We start from the raw sequence: 15,197 nt of genomic DNA on the forward strand, positions 1-15,197 counted from the left end.
CCTTATTTTCTCAAACTTATCGGAAAAGTTATGTTGTTGTGGTTATTGTATATATACTACCGGTGTTTACAAGTAACAACAATAAAATATATTTGTTACGAGAAGTTGACAAAAAAAAAAATTTGGCCAAATAATAGAGAGAATATTTATCAATATTGAAGCATGAGGTGTACTACTTTGATTATGGTTTCTTTTGTTGTCAGCTGTTTGCTTCTAAGCCTTGTTGAAGGTAGTATATTAATTTCTTTTATTGGTTGTTTCAAATAACAAAAAGTAGTGTTGCAAAACGAGAAAGCAGCTCAAGAATATGACGTAACTTAAAACTATGGTATTACTAATTGCTTATATCTTTATAACCTAAATATATATTTTGATTGATAAAAAATTAGAATCGGAAGCTGGAGCACCTCCCGTAGAGTGTTGGAGTGAGATCCTATTTTCTGGAAAATGCGGGTTTCATGGAAAGAAGAAATGCTACAAAGAAATGGAATCTAAGCTAAAACAACGTGTTCTTAAATGTAGATGTGAGGATGTTAAAAAAGATTCCAATACATCTAAGGACGAACATTACTGCGGATGTCAAAGAGAAAATCCCTATGAGTGTAACTAAAATCTTTTAAAAATTTCAGCTATCAATACGAAAATTTGTTTACTAATTAAGAAATAACAAAATAAAAACTACGTACACGAGTTTTTGGTGTAGACGACAGTATGGTAAGCTAATGTTTTTTTCTTCTTCTGAATAATAAGTAGTTGTCATAGAACTTCATTTGTATAACTAATTTCAGTCATGTAAGAATCTATATCATTTGTCGCTTTGTTGTCTTAAAACTGTTTAAATCTAATATAAAGAGAGCTTTTGTCCAAATAGCCTTCCACCGTGGAGGACTAGAATGTGCTCCATGCCTCCATGATGAAGTGAGAGAGATCGCTATAAGAGTACGTTTCTTCTTTATGCATTTTGTGATCTACATTACAAAATTAAAGGTCAAAATTCAAAAAAGAAAGATATAAAGAAGTCGAGACAAAACTTATTTCATCATCAAATTCAACAAAATAAACTGATTCACGCTATTGCTACAAAGTGACTTCATATCTGAAGTAAAAACAATATTATGGAATGCATGTGACAAATATTATTAATGCATTTCTTACATCTTAAAGCATGTCATGTTTAACGAAATGATAAAATGAACAAATAAATCAAATGGTTTATCTACTGTTAATGACAATTTTTGAGTGCACCATTATCAAATACTGTTAAGATCTTGTCTTTACTTTTTTCCTTGGTGAACAAACCAACGAGAAGAACAAGACAATTGTCCAACCAAACTTGAAGTTTATTCTGAGAGTTTTTGCCGCCTTAGATATCGTGAGAAGCGGGCAGGAGAGTTTAGTCTATTTCCCTCTAAGAATTGCTCAATCAATCTGTAAAATTCAATGTTTCTTTGAATCAAAACGTCAAGCAAAGCAGAGGAAAAGATAATGCCGTTTTCTAATTCTAGCTACTTACAAATTGCAGATTGACTTTTGCGAAGCTGCTACTTCGCGGTCAGGAAAAGAATCCTCTAGCCTTAAGCTTAACCATACGTACAGATCCAAAACCTGCTCAATCGTCATCTAGTTAAACTAACAAAATCCACATTTTCTCTCTTGATTTTGGTTAATGAACAATTAAGATCATAATGAGATTAAACCCATCTATTGCAATATGAGCTTCGAAGATTCTGTTTTATCACGAGTTTTTGAATAAAATACATACACTTCCTTTGATCACTACTCATAGAGGAAAAGAAAGATGTTACCTTGTGAATGGATTCAAGTTCCTTGAGTTCTGTAGGTGTTTTGGGAACCTTCACTCTGTCAGGTGCAAGTATCTCCCGGAGCCTCACAATGCCTGCCTTCGAGAAGTTTTGAGCAAACTAATGTACAAAGAAAAAAAAGTAAAAGTGAACAATTTTTTTGCAGACATAGATACCTTTATTGATATCTCAAAATAAAAAAGATAAGAGATTCAAGTTTTTCACCTGTGCAAGTCCCTGACCTGAAATTTCGTCATTTACATCAACTGGACTGCACATAAGTAACATTAGATCAGTCTAAGCTGGTATATATTTAAATCTTATTGGATGCAGAAAACAAGAAAAGACGAAAATATGTTATTTTTGCTATTACCTGACCACGAAAAGATACTTCTCTTGCAATCCGAGGGGTAATTCATCAACAATGGCAGCAACTTTCTGAAAATCAAGACCAACATATGTGTTAAGAAAACATTCTCTTTCTGATATCTGAACAAAACTACATCATAGCTGAGCTTTACCATCATGTCTTCAACATTAGAGATGAAGTAGTTTGAAGACAGCTTAGCATTTTCAACAAAATGTTCCTGCCAAAGTTAATGAGCCATGATTTCAGATCCATTCATAAGGACCGAAGGCGAGAATAACGAAGGAAGAAAATATATCTTACCAATATCTGGTACAACCCGTGTGTAGGGTGTGCTTGGGAATACCCAGATAGGAGGTCAAATGTTGGAAATAGTCCAGCACGCTGCATGATAGGAGTTTTGTGTAAACTTAGACAAGCTTAAGAAGGAACAGATGTAGAGAACTAATCTTAATGCCATAAATTTGCCTCAAGAATAGGTGATGGAGACTTGAGAGAAGAGTGAAGCAACGGAAGATCCTCTTTGTGCAAACAAGTTACTTCGCCAATAGGGAACTTTGATTGAAACCTGCCAGCTCTCCCTACAACAGGATCATCAGAACATTAGAGAGGACATACCAATACTCTTGATGTATTATTTGGTGCTTTTTGTTGAAAATTTACCTGCAATTTGTTTAATCTCAGATACTGTTAGGTCTCTGGTCTCGGAACCATCATATTTTTGAAGGGTCGAGAAGATAATCCTTGAAATATTCAAATTAAGACCCATGCCAATCGCATCGCTGGCAACAAGCACATCAAAGTCATTGGTCTCATCGTTAAACCTTGTTGCCTGCAGATTTTAAAGCATTTGGAAACAAAAAAAGATAATTCTTAGAGCATCCAGTTAAGCCTATAGCCAAGACAGTAAGGAACTCAAACCTGTGCCGTGCGAGTCTCTGGAGGCAACGAACCATAAACCACAGAGCAAAGATGCTTCCCCGCACGTTCAATTGTTTTCTACGAAAAGGTACCAAAAAAAAGAGTAAAGAATATGTATGGAAGCATTCAATACTCATGACGCGTAGAGAATAGAGCTATGTATGCATATAATATGATGCCAAAATGTTCTATTTCTTTCGCAGCAAACTCAAGCAGAAAAAAGCAAAATACAGGAAGAGAGAACAAGATAAGTAACTGCTAACCTTATACGCATATATATCTTTTCGGGAAAAAGTGACAAGACAATCCCCAGTTTTAATACTGGAAACTGATGAAACAGGAACCTTCAAAGGGACTAATGGTGAAAGCCTCTCATAGGTATGAACCTGAATTCAAAATAAAAGGGATCAAGAGGTCGTGATTACATCAAGAGTATTGGTATTTAATTATAAACAAGAAATAATTAGAGAAGAAAAAGGGACTCTAGCTCGAATAAACATGATACCTCGACATCATCTCCAGTTACTTTCAGTATATCTTCAACAAGAGGTACGACAGCTGGATCGCCACATAAATGTAGCTCATCAGCCGCGATTCCAAGTAAAGCACGAGTAAATGCAAATCCCCTTTGTTTACATCCCACCATCTGAAATTAGGGAAAGAAAGGATGAGAATAACAAACAAAAAGTTCTTGTCGATTTCTTAAGCCAAAGTCGAGCAAGACTAGCCTGAATTTCGTCAATGATGGCACAATCGTAGACAGATGTAACATCAGCCATTTCAACTGTCACAGCTTTGTGTGTTGCCCCTTCCACTAAGTCTTTCTCTTGTCCCGTGATCAAATCACATGGAACATTTGCTTTGTTTAACCGTTTAGCTACCTCCCATGCCAACAATCTTAACGGACCACAATATACACCTTCAAGTGAAAGAAGCAAATTTTAAACAGTTCAAGAACTGGCTTCCAAAAGGTTTATTAGTCACCTTCAAGGCATACCTGAAGAACTCTGTTCAAGGTGCTTAAGGGCACTATATGTCTTCCCGCTGTTTGTCGGGCCAACATGTAGAATGACCTTACGCTTCTTCTTCCGAGCTATAGGATACCATGTATGAGGACAGCTAGAATTCAAAGTAATGACAGAAATATAAATCAGTTCCTCTTTACTAATCTCTCCACAACAACAATGGAACTGCAAAGAGAATCGCAATTAGTTGCTACTGGGGAGCTAACAAAAAAATTCTACAAGAAGTTTTACTCTTACGTGAGATCAGTGAAATCGAACTTTGAGGTGGTTCCAGTGCCAGTGAAATCAAACTTTGGAGATCCAGAGTTCTTTCTATAATTCCTAGTCAAGACACCTAATCTCAAAAGGTCACCAAACTCAGGTTCAAAGTGAAACCGCCACAAACTTCCTTTATCAGCTGAAACATTAGGCAACACGAAGCCATCATAAGATACAACGTTAAACCAATCCAATCTTCTTCTAGACACTACACAGAAACAGATGTAGAAGCTGCAAAGCTCATAAAGGTTCAAACTTTCTGTATCCAGATGATCAAAATTTCTGATAGTTCCTTTCTAAGATCACTTACAAACTACAATCCGCAATTTCTAACCAAAAGAGAACCAGAAAACAGAGAAAAAAAGGGTTTAAAAGCTCCAACCTTGAAGAACACGAGAAATCCCCAAAGCTGAAACCTTTCGAAGCCGAACAACAGAATACGCCATGTTTAGATTGTTTTATCTATTGAAATGAAGACACAACACTTTCTTATCCTTTATTCACCATGGGAAATACAATTCGAGTATACTCACGACGACACCTTTCATTTGCTTTGAAGGAAGCTCAAAGTTACAGAAATCAAACTCTTGAAATCGAGGACGAGATAAACAATAAAGAGAAATTAAAACCAAATTCTCTTTTATAATTAGAAACTGAAGAAACCATCTCAGACTTCCATTGTTAGACCTTATTCTTCTCAGAGGGTCGGCGACTCAGCAAGAAGCGGGAGAGAGAAGAAAACGAGAGGTTCCTTTTTAATTTACAAATTAACCCCTAAGCTTTTCCTATTACTCTCTCTTACACCCTCCTACTTTAAAAAATAGAAATGTCCCCATAACGTTAATATGTCTAAAATACCCCTGACTATATTCTAGAACTACCAAATCAACCCGTCTTGTTCGCCAAGTCGCTTTGATCTAAAAAGCTCTTAAACTATTCTTCCAGCGACCGGAAGAAACGAATAATCGGAATCGAAAAATTCGAAAAAGGAACTGAGAAGAAACAGATCTGAAGATGGAGTGTGTATTTGGTCTAGTTGGGAATGGATTCGCTATCGTGGCGGCGGATACATCAGCAGTTCACAGTATTCTTCTTCACAAGAACAAAGAGGACAAGATCATGACTCTTGACTCTCACAAGCTCGTCGCCGCTAGTGGTGAGCCTGGTGACCGGTAAAAAAACTTCTCCGTCTCTCTCTCTGTCTGTGATTCAGTAGTAGTAGTACATGAATTTGATTTCTGTTTTTTTTTGGATTTACTTTAGGGTTCAGTTTACGGAGTATGTTCAGAAGAATGTGTCACTGTATCAGTTTCGTAATGGGATTCCTTTGAGTACTGCTGCTGCTGCTAACTTCACTCGTGGAGAACTTGCCACTGCTTTGAGAAAGGTTCTAACTTTTCTTCTACGGTTTTTTATTTTTTTATTTCAGAAGTTTCTCTGCCTTATTTTAGATTTGGGGAATTAGGGTTTTAATCTCTTTGAGGTACATATACTTTTATGAAATAGTGAGATTGTGGGGTATCATCAGATCAGCGATTGGTGCTTAGTGCTTATTCTTGGTTTTTTAGTTTCCTCTTTTGATGCAATGTAGTTGAACTTGTCTTTCTTCTTTAGTTAAACATGTCAATTTTTTTGAAGCTTTCCTCTGTCATACTATGGTTTTGATTGTGTTAAGATGTTTGATGCTTAATACTTGTTGATAAGTTTATATAAGCCTTTGTGTTTCACTTCCTCTTGTATGGTGGTGTAAAACCATTGTTGATACAGGTAGTTCTAATACTTGTTAATATTCATTACCTCAGAGTAGCTAAATGCCATTAGAAACTTTACCTAATGTGTTCATTATGTAGACATAGTGTGGCCTTTAGAAATATTCAAGGTATTTCAGACTATTCTACACATTGTTGCAGTTTTATGTCCTTGGATGTTACAGAAGATTATCTTTGAGTTGGACGAAGTTATGAAATTTAGAATTATGATGCAGAAAAGATGAAACTCGGATTACAGCTTAATAGTTTTCTTATGCCAAGCTTGATAAGTAATATTATTTCATTAACTAAGAATTTACAAGACTAGGAATTTTGTGCTACCTTCCAAGGTTACTCTGACTTCTGTGTCTTGATGGTGAAAATCTGATACTCAAGGCTAACTGATGTGTGATCATTTTTACCGGTTTAGGGTAGATCTTCCAACTTTGGACAGTGTTGAGTGGGGTTTATACCCATGTAGCCTTAGCTATAGATTGTTAAATGATCTGATTGATTCCCTGGATTTTTTTGGGTTGTTTAGGACTGGTCTGCATATTCGCACTTGACATTTTGAGATTTCCCATTGTTGTCTGTTCTATTTGATTCCAGAATCCATATTCGGTGAACATCCTGATGGCTGGCTATGACAAAGAAGCCGGCGCATCTCTATACTACATTGACTACATTGCAACCCTCCACAAGGTTGATAAGGGAGCATTTGGATACGGCTCATACTTCTCTCTCTCTACAATGGACAGACACTACCGCAGCGACATGTCTGTTGAAGAAGCCATTGAATTGGTGGACAAATGCATACTCGAGATCAGGTCAAGGCTGGTCATTGCACCACCAAACTTTGTTATCAAGATTGTTGACAAGGACGGAGCCCGTGAGTACGGATGGCGTATCAGCACTGCTGATGCCTAAGTTGTTTTCATTGTGTTTATTAGTCCATTTATGTTACTCGGCTCACATTTATATTCTCTGTTGAACTTCAAGCTCCCTGGATATTAAAGTTCCTAGATAATGATGATGATATGCATGTGTTGAACTTTTTCTTTCCTTATTGCGTATATGAAGCAAAAGATAGTGCAATGTAAACCTAAACATCTTCTTCTACTATATCATCTCTATTCTCTGCGTTTCTACATAGGGAAGACTTTAACACAAGCCCAATGGTAAAATCTTAAGTATCAATGAAGTAAACATAAGCAGTAAAAAGCACAGAGAGCTTAAAACAGTTCAGATACGAGCGAGAATAGAAGTGGCAAAAGTCATGATGATAGTCGATGGAAACCAGAAGTTTCTGATCTTGAGAGAGTCGCTTGAGAAGTATTGTAGAACTGGTAGTGGTGGTGGTGGTGGTGGTGGTGCTAGGGTGGCTGTTTCCGGTGAGAATAGATCGGAGCTTGGTGAAACTTCCGGTGCTAAGTCGACTGATTGAGGAGAGGCAGAAACATTATTACCTGCAGAATATGAATGAATGAAGCAAGTTACATGTCAACGAAACTTAAAACAGAATCCACCGGAATAATCCGTTTCTTACCGGAAACAAACGGATTTGTGAACTGAATACTCTGAAGCGGAGGAAGCTCCGGCGACTCTGCACCACAGATCAAAACCATAGAAATCACACATCTGAGATTCGAATTCAATCGATTCAATTACATAGGAGGATTCGAAATTAACCTGATACCGAACAGAGAGATTCGAAAGATTCTTCGGAATTCTGATCGGTACAGATCTGAGAAAGAGAAATCAATCTAGATCTATCCAACGGGAATCCAAGGATCATCGGCTGCCGGAGAAGATAACAGAGACAGTTTCCGGTGCTAGAATGAACGGAGGAGGTAAAAACCGAGCAGCAAATAGGATCCGGAGTCTCTGACATATTGTTTGGTGGAGAGGAGACGTAAGGAAGGCAAGGAGAGAACATGACGAGCTCCTCCGTACAAGTCAGAACCGGTGGAGAAGACGAAGGTGCTTGCTGCGTCGCGGTTACGGCGGAGGAGGAGGAGAAGGTGATCGTGAGTATGAGGATGAAAACGCCGGTGATTTTGGTCGCCATTTTTGTTGCTTCAGAGATCTCTCGTCTTCGTGATTAGAGTTAGTTACAGAGATTTCACACTTATGGCTGATTCGTAGCGATAACTGAGATTGTATGACGATGGTGGCGGGAAATAAACAGTTGTGGAGGTTTGATAACGAAGTTACTAATTTGCCCCTATATTGATATTTTCGGGTGATGCTGAGTTGGTAGTGACTGGCCACTAAGGTCCGTCCACGTGGGTGAAGATTAGTTTCGTTTGGGCTTTTAGATTGAATATCAAAGCCCACAGTTTATGTTTTTGACATTTTATAGTTTAGTTGACTTTGAAATTTTATACTTCTGTTTTTTAAAGAGGATAAATAAAAATCTAATGGTTACGGCGGTTGAGGCGAACAAAACCTTCAACAGATCATACCGCTTTTTATTTACCATTCATCAATTATAGTCCGCAGTAGTTCGGACCAAAAAAAAAGAAAAACCGCAGCAAACCGTTTTTATATACAAATAAATTTGGTACGCACCGATTTATTGTCCGCCCAAAAATAAAATGGATTAAACTGCAGAAAAATTAGACCTTTTTGTCCGCCGCATCCATTCAAAGTTTAAGTGGGAAAGTTAATTACTTATTTAGTTGATATTCGTTTGGACGAGGGCTCCCGAACACATCGTAAGCTAAATCGGTGCTGACGAATAACCAGCCCACAACAAATAGGAAATGTATGGAATAGTAATACTATGAATGACCCAATATAGAATACTGGTAATAATATCATCAAAAGAACGTTCTCATGTGCTTCCAAACATACTGAACTCAATATAAATTTAGAGAATCAATATAAATTTAGAGAACATAACAAACATAGACAATTAAAAAAAAGAAAAAACGAACAAACATAGACTTGTGAAACCGTTATAATTATCCATGGAACTGTTGATGCTTGTGAAACTGTAAAATCCACCAAAATGCCAGATATTCACGAAGAAACCTGCTCAACAGCTGCTAGAAAAAGGATAGTGATTGTGATTTATCCGTCCATAACGATCCATGGAGCTGTTGATGTTTGTGAAACGATAAAATCACAATTTCCTCGTAGCTGTTATGCAGATATCTTCGTGAAATATCTGATATCTTGAAGAATTTTTCTTGAAGGCTCTTTGCTTAGTTTGAATATTCGTTGACCGTGGACTCGGTGGTTCGAGTTAAGTTTCGTCAGAAGATGTTTTTTCTTGTCGTGGTTTTGTTTTTCGGTGGTCGTGAAGATCGTGAAGTGTTGGCTAATAATGGTTTACGTATGGTGGAGCATATCGGAATCTCAGTTTCTGAATAAGAACGCAAACTTTACCATATTTATATTGCAAAAGTTGGTCATGCTCTTTATCAAATAGAGAAGTTAGATCATGCAGATTAAGCCACATCCTGACATCCTTCTTTTTGTTTTTTTTTTTTATGCGACATATATCAGTTTCTATTTATTTACGAACTCCCAAAAAGACTCCAACACAAATTAAACCAATAAACTCAAACAACCATATTAAAATGAACAATTCACAAGTAAGTGTTTGGTGTTGCTTATAATTTTAATGGTTTCTACAAATTTATCTACGTATCTTATTTTTTTTCTTGTTTTTTTCATTGAAAAGGTCAGCAATCAAATTTCAATCAGGTGAAACTCAAAAACTTTATATAATCACAAAAAATAATTCAACAAACATATCCTTAAACCAAACGTAATCATATTCTTTCACAAACTTCACCATAAGGTGTTGCAAAAGTTGGTCATGCAAATTGAGCCACATCCTTATTTTCGTCTTTTTCTGCGGCCTCAACTTCTTATTTATTTACGTAACCACAAAAGAAAAGACTCCAACACAAACCATTAAGCGATCAAACAACTAAATTAAAAAAAAATCTTGAGAGATTCTTGGAACACAAGAAAAACATGAAACCTAGAATGTGTTTAATCTTGTTTATTGCTTTAATGAGAGTAATGTCGATTGTTTCTGCTCAGTCGAGTTGCACAAATGTTCTAATCAGCATGGCGCCGTGTCTCAGCTTCATCACTCAAAACACTTCTCTCCCGTCTCAACAATGTTGTAACCAGTTGGCTCATGTTGTCCGGTATTCTTCTGAGTGTTTGTGTCAGGTTCTCGATGGTGGAGGTTCTCAGCTTGGGATCAATGTTAATGAGACACAAGCTCTTGCTTTGCCTAAAGCTTGTCATGTTGAAACTCCTCCTGCTAGTCGCTGCCATAGTAAAATAAACTCACTTTCCATGCATTAGATTCATATTTTTGCTATCTTTTTTCTCTCACACATCAGAACTTTATTATTTTCAGGTGGTTCTTCGGTTAATTCACATTCAGGTAAAGGACTAACTTATAAATAGAACCTAATCTAATCATATCTATTTTGACATTATCCTTTTTTGACATTATCTCTATGAACAGAACATGGAAATGGATCAAAAACAGTCCCAAGAGAAAAGTCATCATCTGATGGTTCTATTAAGTTCTCATTCCCTCTTCTCGCCATCCTATTCACAGCTTCTTACATTACATTAATCTACGCAAAATACTGACTTATTTTACCAATAAAGCTTTTGGCCTCTTTGAAGAACATATTCATTTTTAGTCTCTATTAAATCGCGGTGTATTGTGCTGAAGTATTTTGTGCTCTAAATCCCTACTTTCTAGGTGATATTGGTTTGTAGTCCAAAGAGTGTGATTGTATATCTTTGATTTATGCAATAAACATTATTTTCTAGCTAGGACATATTTGAAATACATGATATATATATGTATTGTTATCACTAACATATGTCTAAACATCACTTAAAATTTAGAGGGAGTACTATTGTTATCACTAACACATGTATTGTAGAAGGAGTACGATTGCTATCACAAACACATGTATTGTTGCCATTTTAGTCACAGTTTCTAAATATGAGCTTTGTCTGTTACCCTAAATGTTATTGCTCAATGTTCACCATAAACTTTTGCGCAGAGTGTCGCGTCTCTATCCACTTTTTCTTTTGCCGGTAATTTTACGAAGGGAATTATCGCCTTTCTCAAAAATTTCTCTATTTTTAAGTTGCATACTTGTAAATCGTTTTGGTATTTCTCTTTTAATATTCCAGAACATATGTTGTGAAAGCTATAGACAAACATTTATATGCTGGCTGAAATCTGGAAGACAGTTTCTAGCAAGAGTCAAACAAATGTCTAGAGAAGTCAAAGCAACAATGATAATGGAAATTAACTAACACCTACTTTTCTTAATCAAACTAGTGATTCACTAATTTAAATGTGAGATTGACAGAAAAATTCTGCAAACTTTATTAAATTTAGTGATTCTTATAGACTTGTTTAGAAGACAAGTCATCAGTTTTTTTATAGAATGTAGTATTGTTTTGTGATAATGAATTTGTAGTTTTTGTTCGCAAGTTATACTAAATATTAATTGATATGTGCATGAAATGAAGGTCAAATAATGGTAGAAGGGGACCCTTGAACAAGACCACCTTTGTCTCCATTTCCACAAATCACAACCTCATGTCCCTTTAGAACATGGAGCCAATTATTGCAACTCCTTGCCCTCCCATAGTTTTGTTTAAATATGTCAAATCTTTATTTTCATATACAAAAATCATTGGTATCCTGCAATAAATATTTTCATCAACGTGGACTTAACACATCTAAAAACATATCATATCAAAAGTCACAACCCTACTATTTATTTTGGTCTAAGAATAATATGATTCAATTCATATTATTTTCAAAATTCGGTTTGAGATTATCCTTATAGCTTGAAATCGATGAATTATGTGGTGCATGCGTTAATTGCAATAGGGTCTTCATTAGAGATTATTTTTTGTTTTGATTATAAGATAATGTACTACTTTTCTTGATTGTACGTTAATGTAGTTCCAAGTGTAATAATGCATTTGCTCTAGCACTTCTCAATTTCTCTAGAATATAAAATATTAATTGTCCCAATTCTATAGAGCCAACATATAAACCCCACCATGCAACAGATGTATTATTACGTGTATATAACTAACAATTAGCTTTGGTATTCAACATTCTCATATTCACGAAAGCATTCCATTCCAAATTAGAGAATCATAATTTCAAAAACGTTGAATCATTTTCTTTCTCGTTCAGAGCTCTAGATTAGTCAATAATGGAGATTGAATCGGTGACGTGCGAGTGTTGCGGCTTAATGGAAGATTGTACACAACACTACATTAGTAAAGTCAAAGCTAACTTCGCCGGGAAATGGCTTTGTGGGCTTTGCTCCGAGGCGGTAAGCGACGAATTCAGCCGTAGTTCGAAGACGGTGGAGGAAGCTGTTAATGCACACATGTCGTTTTGTGGCAAGTTTAACGCTAACCCCGCAGAACTCGTCGCCGACGGCATGAGACAGATGCTACGAAGGAGGTCCGGTGAGTTATCACCGAAGATGTCCAAGAAGTTCGGAAGATCTAACACCACATAATTCATGTAGTCATCTTTTTCTCACTTTTGCCTTAAAGTTTTGGCTAATGTAAAGTATAATAAAAGTTACAAAATTAATACTTTGAGCAAAATTAATATTTATTTGTTACTAAACTCACCAGTAATCTCTGCAAGAACACAGACCGTTTTTATAACAGTGAAACCTAGTTCGATCTCTCACTATGATCTCTCGTTCATACACTTTAGAGACGAGCTTGAAGAAAAGGTGACAATCCTCACACACCCTTAGATTCTTCACTATTCTAATAACACCGCACGAGTCTTTCTCTTCTTCTTTTTCCTCATTCATCAGACCGAAGCAGAGCGCGAGCTTTTCGCTATGCCATAGAACCAAATCCTTCTTTTCTTCCTCCTCTACATCCACCAAAACGCTACCACAGTCTGGAACGTAACCGGCTAGCTTCAGTTTACTTACAACCTCGTCTAGCTTCGCATAAATCTCATTTGATTGCTTATGTCTCTTGTCACCGATGAGAAACTCGTGTGATTTCCCGTTTTGGTCAATCCGGCTAAGACCTTTCTCCTTGAACACATTCTTTTCCTCCATTACACGTCTTATGTTCCTTACGTCCTCCCATCTCTGTTCTCTAGCGTATATATTGGACATTAACACAAGAGCCCCGTCATGATCAGGCTCCAGCTCGAGGATACGTTTGGCTGCAAATTTGCCTAACTCAAGCTCACCATGGATTCTACAAGCTGACATCAGTGATCCCCATATGACTACATTAGACGCTACTGGCATTGATTCTATAACCTCAAGAGCTTCTCGTAAGAGATTAGCTCGGCCAAAGAGATCCACCATGCATCCATAATGCTCAAGTTTTGGAGTAATATTGTATTCATCAGTCATTGATGCAAAGATCTTTTTACCTTCTTCAACTAGTCCTGAGTGGCTACAACCATAGAGAACTCCTACAAAAGTGACTTCATTGGGCTCGACATTTTCCTGTTTCATTCGGGCAAATAAGCTAAGTGCATCACTGGCTTCTCCATGCATAGATAACGCATTGATCATAGAGCTCCACGACACTACATTCCTCCTTGGCATCTTCTCAAACACGTCTCTTGTTGCATCCAAACCTCCACATTTCGCATACATGTTAATGAGGGCATTATTTATTGACAACTCTGATTCCAACCCGTTAACATGTATGCAACTGTGAACCCATTTCGCTTTATCCAGAATACCAAGGTTAGCACAAGCAGATATAACACTGAACATGCTAACCACATCAGGTTTGATCCCAGAGCAACACATTTCCTCAAAAACTCTTAAAGCTTCTTGAGGATAATCACTTTCAACATAAGCCGAAATCATTGTGGTCCAACACACCAAATCTTTCTTTTCCGTTTGGTCAAATATAACCTGAGCATCATCGAGTCTCCCACATTTTGAATACCCAGAAACCATGGCAGTCGAAACAAACAAGTTTCTCACTGACATCTTCCTAAAAAACTCCCTTGCCATATCCATACAACCAGCTCCAGCATACATAGTAACAAGAGCAGTCAACAAATGAGTATCCATCCTAACATCATTTTCTATCAAAAACTCGTAAATAGCTCTGTTATATCTCATATTCCCAGTACGACCACATGCAGAGACAATGTTACAGAGAATCATTTCATCTGGCATCACATTAGAATCCTTCATCTCCTCAAAAAGCTTAAAGGCTTCATCTACAAGACCGAATCGGCAATACCTACAAAAAAGTTAAAGTTAACAACTTTTAAAAAAGAAAACACTAAACAACATTTCACTCTGTTTATGATCCTAACCTCTCAATCATAGTATTCCACGTAACAACATCTCTATGCGACATTTCGTCGAACACATTGCGCGCGTAGTTAATTCTACCACAAGACGCGTACATATCCATAAAACCAGTCTCAACAAAAGGGTCGCACAAAGTCGCAATCTTGAACGCAACGCCGTGAAGCTCCATACCCTCGAACAAGGCCGAGACTTTGGAAACTGCTTTAAGAATCGGAAGGAAGCTGAATTGATCAAGACGACCACCAACATGTCTAATCCTCTGATAGAACAGAATCGTCGCTCTAGGTTCACTGGAACGAGATAGATCCCGGAGAAATGGATTGAAGACGATGGATTCAGGCGGAGAGGGAATAGATGAAAAGACATTGAGAGCGTAGCTGAGATTGATAGAGGAAGAAGAGACGGAGAGGTTAAAGAGAAAGGAGTTGAGTTTGTGGTTGATCACTGTACGGAGGATGTGAGCATGGAGTTGCTTGATGTGGTTGAGTGATTTGCAGAATGAGAGTTTCTCTAGAATTGTATTCGCGGCCGTTGACGCTATTGGCGGCGGAAGTGTCATCGGCGTATACAATTGAATTTAAAAGAATCATCATCACACGTAACACATAAATCGATATATTCTTTTAAAAAATATTGATACCAAAGAAAATAATTGAATAAGTATTACTGAAAACAGTTTATATCATATCTGATAGACTGATACAGTTGAATTGCTGATACCAAACAAA

At 36.9% G+C, this 15,197-nt stretch overlaps 8 protein-coding genes and 1 non-coding gene across 11 annotated transcripts; 5 read left to right on the forward strand and 4 right to left on the reverse strand.

The window, feature by feature from the left end:
• The first annotated feature begins 109 nt into the window (after positions 1-109).
• On the forward strand, positions 110-958 carry SCRL23 (SCR-like 23). The gene is made up of 2 exons (NM_001036566.2): positions 110-229; positions 390-958. Exons 1-2 carry the CDS (start codon positions 163-165, stop codon positions 608-610), a joined length of 288 nt encoding a protein of 95 aa, NP_001031643.1. The 5' UTR covers positions 110-162; the 3' UTR covers positions 611-958.
• Positions 691-5,227, reverse strand: ATSUV3 (ATP-dependent RNA helicase). 2 transcript variants are annotated; one of them, NM_001340972.1, is made up of 17 exons: positions 4,756-5,142; positions 4,353-4,512; positions 4,088-4,209; positions 3,819-4,009; positions 3,596-3,736; positions 3,354-3,476; positions 3,091-3,168; positions 2,833-3,001; positions 2,638-2,750; positions 2,473-2,553; positions 2,324-2,389; positions 2,176-2,240; positions 2,028-2,073; positions 1,806-1,922; positions 1,514-1,605; positions 1,279-1,428; positions 691-968 (listed from the first exon to the last, which is right to left on the reverse strand). In NM_001340972.1, the coding sequence occupies exons 1-16, from the start codon at positions 4,817-4,819 to the stop codon at positions 1,341-1,343; spliced, it is 1,716 nt and encodes a 571-aa protein (NP_001328228.1). In that variant the 5' UTR covers positions 4,820-5,142; the 3' UTR covers positions 691-968; positions 1,279-1,340. The 2 variants fall into 2 exon arrangements, with proteins under 2 accessions (NP_001328228.1, NP_193215.2); NM_117564.4 differs by lacking the exon at positions 691-968 and having other exon boundaries at positions 1,021-1,428; positions 4,756-5,227.
• PBD2 (20S proteasome beta subunit D2) lies at positions 5,183-7,579 on the forward strand. Of its 2 annotated transcripts, NM_001203802.1 has the most exons (4): positions 5,256-5,545; positions 5,637-5,760; positions 6,450-6,497; positions 6,731-7,230. In NM_001203802.1, the coding sequence occupies exons 1-4, from the start codon at positions 5,388-5,390 to the stop codon at positions 7,046-7,048; spliced, it is 648 nt and encodes a 215-aa protein (NP_001190731.1). In that variant the 5' UTR covers positions 5,256-5,387; the 3' UTR covers positions 7,049-7,230. The 2 variants fall into 2 exon arrangements, with proteins under 2 accessions (NP_193216.1, NP_001190731.1); NM_117565.4 differs by lacking the exon at positions 6,450-6,497 and having other exon boundaries at positions 5,183-5,545; positions 6,731-7,579.
• On the reverse strand, positions 7,363-8,189 carry AT4G14805 (Bifunctional inhibitor/lipid-transfer protein/seed storage 2S albumin superfamily protein; the record flags this gene model as incomplete). Its single annotated transcript, NM_148322.2, has 3 exons — positions 7,363-7,587; positions 7,668-7,724; positions 7,811-8,189. 3 exons carry the CDS (start codon positions 8,187-8,189, stop codon positions 7,364-7,366), a joined length of 660 nt encoding a protein of 219 aa, NP_680688.1. The 3' UTR covers position 7,363.
• Positions 8,190-9,130: 941 nt separating this feature from the next.
• Positions 9,131-9,304, reverse strand: MIR780. The gene has a single exon (NR_142333.1). It is a non-coding gene; the product is annotated as a microRNA ath-MIR780 precursor (primary transcript).
• AT4G14810 (uncharacterized protein) lies at positions 9,135-9,499 on the forward strand (the record flags this gene model as incomplete). The annotated part of the gene is made up of 2 exons (NM_117566.1): positions 9,135-9,230; positions 9,335-9,499. 2 exons carry the CDS (start codon positions 9,135-9,137, stop codon positions 9,497-9,499), a joined length of 261 nt encoding a protein of 86 aa, NP_567444.1.
• Positions 9,500-10,032: 533 nt separating this feature from the next.
• AT4G14815 (Bifunctional inhibitor/lipid-transfer protein/seed storage 2S albumin superfamily protein) lies at positions 10,033-10,942 on the forward strand. Its single transcript, NM_117567.4, has 3 exons — positions 10,033-10,424; positions 10,509-10,535; positions 10,620-10,942. The coding sequence occupies exons 1-3, from the start codon at positions 10,112-10,114 to the stop codon at positions 10,748-10,750; spliced, it is 471 nt and encodes a 156-aa protein (NP_567445.1). The 5' UTR covers positions 10,033-10,111; the 3' UTR covers positions 10,751-10,942.
• Positions 10,943-12,252: 1,310 nt separating this feature from the next.
• Positions 12,253-12,779, forward strand: AT4G14819 (hypothetical protein (DUF1677)). Its single transcript, NM_001036567.2, has one exon. It carries the CDS (start codon positions 12,355-12,357, stop codon positions 12,667-12,669), a length of 315 nt encoding a protein of 104 aa, NP_001031644.1. The 5' UTR covers positions 12,253-12,354; the 3' UTR covers positions 12,670-12,779.
• AT4G14820 (Pentatricopeptide repeat (PPR) superfamily protein) lies at positions 12,258-15,103 on the reverse strand. The gene is made up of 2 exons (NM_117568.2): positions 14,472-15,103; positions 12,258-14,395 (listed from the first exon to the last, which is right to left on the reverse strand). The coding sequence occupies exons 1-2, from the start codon at positions 15,026-15,028 to the stop codon at positions 12,784-12,786; spliced, it is 2,169 nt and encodes a 722-aa protein (NP_193218.1). The 5' UTR covers positions 15,029-15,103; the 3' UTR covers positions 12,258-12,783.
• Between the last annotated feature and the right edge of the window lie 94 nt (positions 15,104-15,197).

Source organism: Arabidopsis thaliana, chromosome 4, assembly GCF_000001735.4.
Source record: "Arabidopsis thaliana chromosome 4, partial sequence".
NCBI lineage: Eukaryota > Viridiplantae > Streptophyta > Magnoliopsida > Brassicales > Brassicaceae > Arabidopsis > Arabidopsis thaliana.